Below are 2,402 nucleotides of genomic sequence, written 5' to 3' on the forward strand. Positions count from 1 at the left end.
CGAAGCAGCTAAAGAAACAGAATAAGGAAGACGTATGTCTTCTTTTTTTTCTCTCTGTCCATAATTGTTGTGTTCTTCGCCTATTTACATGAATAAATACGCGAGAATGTTAACGCGCACAGCAAAATAACATCTGGAATATAACTGCTGGTGTTCCACGTCTTAGCTTGCCGCGGTGAGCTCCGTTCGCGTGGTGCATTTGCATCACAATTTGCGCTCGTTTCCTGCTTTATATAGACGGTTTTCAGCAGCGGCGCACGGGCGCGGCCATGTTTGATCACGTGATTGCGCCGGCATGACTGGCCTTGTGTTGAAGGCCAGCGAAGGAGCCGTACTGCTGTAGTCATGGGCGACGGTGCGGCAAGCGGCGTTGTTTCGGGTCCACCGATGGACAGCGGCTGGATCGACGACACAAAGCTCTGGCCCATGATTCAACGATCATGTAAGTGAACCATTGTTTGCCATTTTAACGTTGTATGTGCTCGCGCCGGAGCGCTCTGGCGCTCGATCATCGTGCATCGCTCGTTCGCTCGTTCGCGCTGAGCGATTCGAGCTCATGAAGGCTTGTGCGGCGTTCACGTCAGTTCGCTAGTTCTTTTTCTTTTTGTGGTTAGTGTGGTGTACTTAAGCTACAATCTGAGCAGTTTGAAGTGGTTGCCCAGCCTCTCGCGCTTTGCTTGACAGCCTGGAATGTGTATGCTTGAGCGCCGAGTGAAAAATCCGTGTCCGCTTGTGTGTTGACGTCTCGCTCGCTGGTATTTTAGCTTCCCACATGCGTTGAGGTAAGCGTTTGCCTCGATACTGGTGCACTGATCTCTGCAGAATTCACCAGTGCGGCGGGCACGCAATAGTTTCGCGTAGTTGACTTTGACTTCAGAGCGGCAGATTGTGATTGTTGGATGTACTAACTGAATGCCCCCGAACGTGTGTTGTTTCATAGTAAAACCCCTGTCACACGGGCATGTTCGATCGCATTTGAGCCTCGATCAGAATCCAGTCGGTCGTGATCCGCAAATCGTAATCGAAGTGTCCGATTTCGATCGGAGACCAACGTAAGCAGCTTCTAGCTCAGTGTGACAGAAAGCGAGGTACAACGAGAAAGAAAGAGATCCGAAGAAATAACCCTCTAAAAAGGCCGTTTTATTTTTCATGCACGTATAATTTTGAAAATCTGTGTGCTGCGTCGACGCCTTGCACGTAGTTCTGAGATTTGCATACGATCAGAATCAGCGGACGTGGCACGCCGTTTACCTAAAGTACTGAATGAAAAAGTAATTTTTCTGAAAATTGATTTGTACGTACCTTTACTACCTATTAGGCACGTTTATTATTTGCTTCGGACTTAGTTACACTTAAAACGTTAGAGCCCAAACAACACGATCCTGATCCTTGGAATGTGTAGTAGCGATCATTTTCGATTGCGATCGAAAGTACGAGCCAGATCGAGGCTCGATCGCGATCGAAAGTGGCCATGTGACAGGGGCATAACTTTGGCTAGCTGTAACTCAAGCGTTTTATAAATGACGTTTCAACTTTTCAAACTCTTCATAGGAGAGCAACACCAGCTTAGTAATCAAATATGTATGAATTATTGAAACTCCAGAACTATAATTTATAAATCCAAATGATCAGTTTAATATCAGAGTGTATCTATCGTGTTATTTTAGTTCTTTCAAACATCTGCAGATGTCTTGAGGAGTAAATAAAAAAATCAGCTTTCTTTCATTGCCATTTTTTTTCATTCCCGCAGTACATACAAATGTTTCTCCCCTAATTCAGTTGTCTACGACTACATGGTGAAGGCAATCGACCAAGATGGGAAGCCTGCACAGGACTACAGGGGGTTTGCAGAGGGCATCAACCTTTCTGACAGTGGCAATGATGGGAAAGCTTTGTGTCAATCCAAGGATGGCATCTGCAGCATAAAGCTGTGTTCCAAGCTGCAGTGTTGGGTAGGGATAGTCCTTGGTTGGACGCCCATCAACAAAGTGAATAGAACATACCTGAAAGAAAAGGGTGATTCATGTAATATTTACAATGGTTTGCTTTTATTTGAACGTAAGAATAAAGGAGTCCACATAAATAAAAAGCACGCACATGGGTAACGCATGCAGTTCTTATTGCAAACTGCCACAAATGTGACAAAAAAAGGCAATAACAAAGTGCTGCCAATATCTTTTCCATAATCACAAATAATGTCAGAATTTCATAGTGTCAAATAATGCCACAATTTCGCGATGTCAAAAGAGGCTATGAAAATTAAAGTAAATAATATATATATTCAGCATGCGCTTTGGGGGAACCCTGAAAGACACAAGGCAGAAGGAAACAGCTGATTTGTAGTTACCACTACTTTAATACGCAGCTAATCAAATAATGTCAAATTGGTGAGTTTGAAATTA

General features: G+C 44.1%; 1 protein-coding gene across 1 annotated transcript; it reads left to right on the forward strand.

Annotated features, from left to right (window-relative positions):
- Positions 1 to 237: 237 nt before the first annotated feature.
- On the forward strand, positions 238 to 2,144 carry LOC125940181 (uncharacterized). Its single transcript, XM_049655974.1, has 2 exons — positions 238 to 442; positions 1,780 to 2,144. Exons 1-2 carry the CDS (start codon positions 346 to 348, stop codon positions 2,103 to 2,105), a joined length of 423 nt encoding a protein of 140 aa, XP_049511931.1. The 5' UTR covers positions 238 to 345; the 3' UTR covers positions 2,106 to 2,144.
- The last annotated feature ends 258 nt before the right edge of the window (positions 2,145 to 2,402 follow it).

The sequence above is a fragment of the Dermacentor silvarum genome, chromosome 9 (genome assembly GCF_013339745.2).
Source record: "Dermacentor silvarum isolate Dsil-2018 chromosome 9, BIME_Dsil_1.4, whole genome shotgun sequence".
Taxonomy (NCBI): domain Eukaryota; kingdom Metazoa; phylum Arthropoda; class Arachnida; order Ixodida; family Ixodidae; genus Dermacentor; species Dermacentor silvarum.

What these genes read in the sequence shown, in the direction of transcription:
- LOC125940181 (XM_049655974.1), top strand. Translation starts at nt 346, where the DNA reads ATGGGCGACGGTGCGGCAAGCGGCGTTGTTTCGGGTCCACCGATGGAC. An exon ending in GCCCATGATTCAACGATCAT is followed by an intron (nt 443 to 1,779) that starts GTAAGTGAACCA and finishes CCCCTAATTCAG; the next exon opens with TTGTCTACGACTACATGGTG.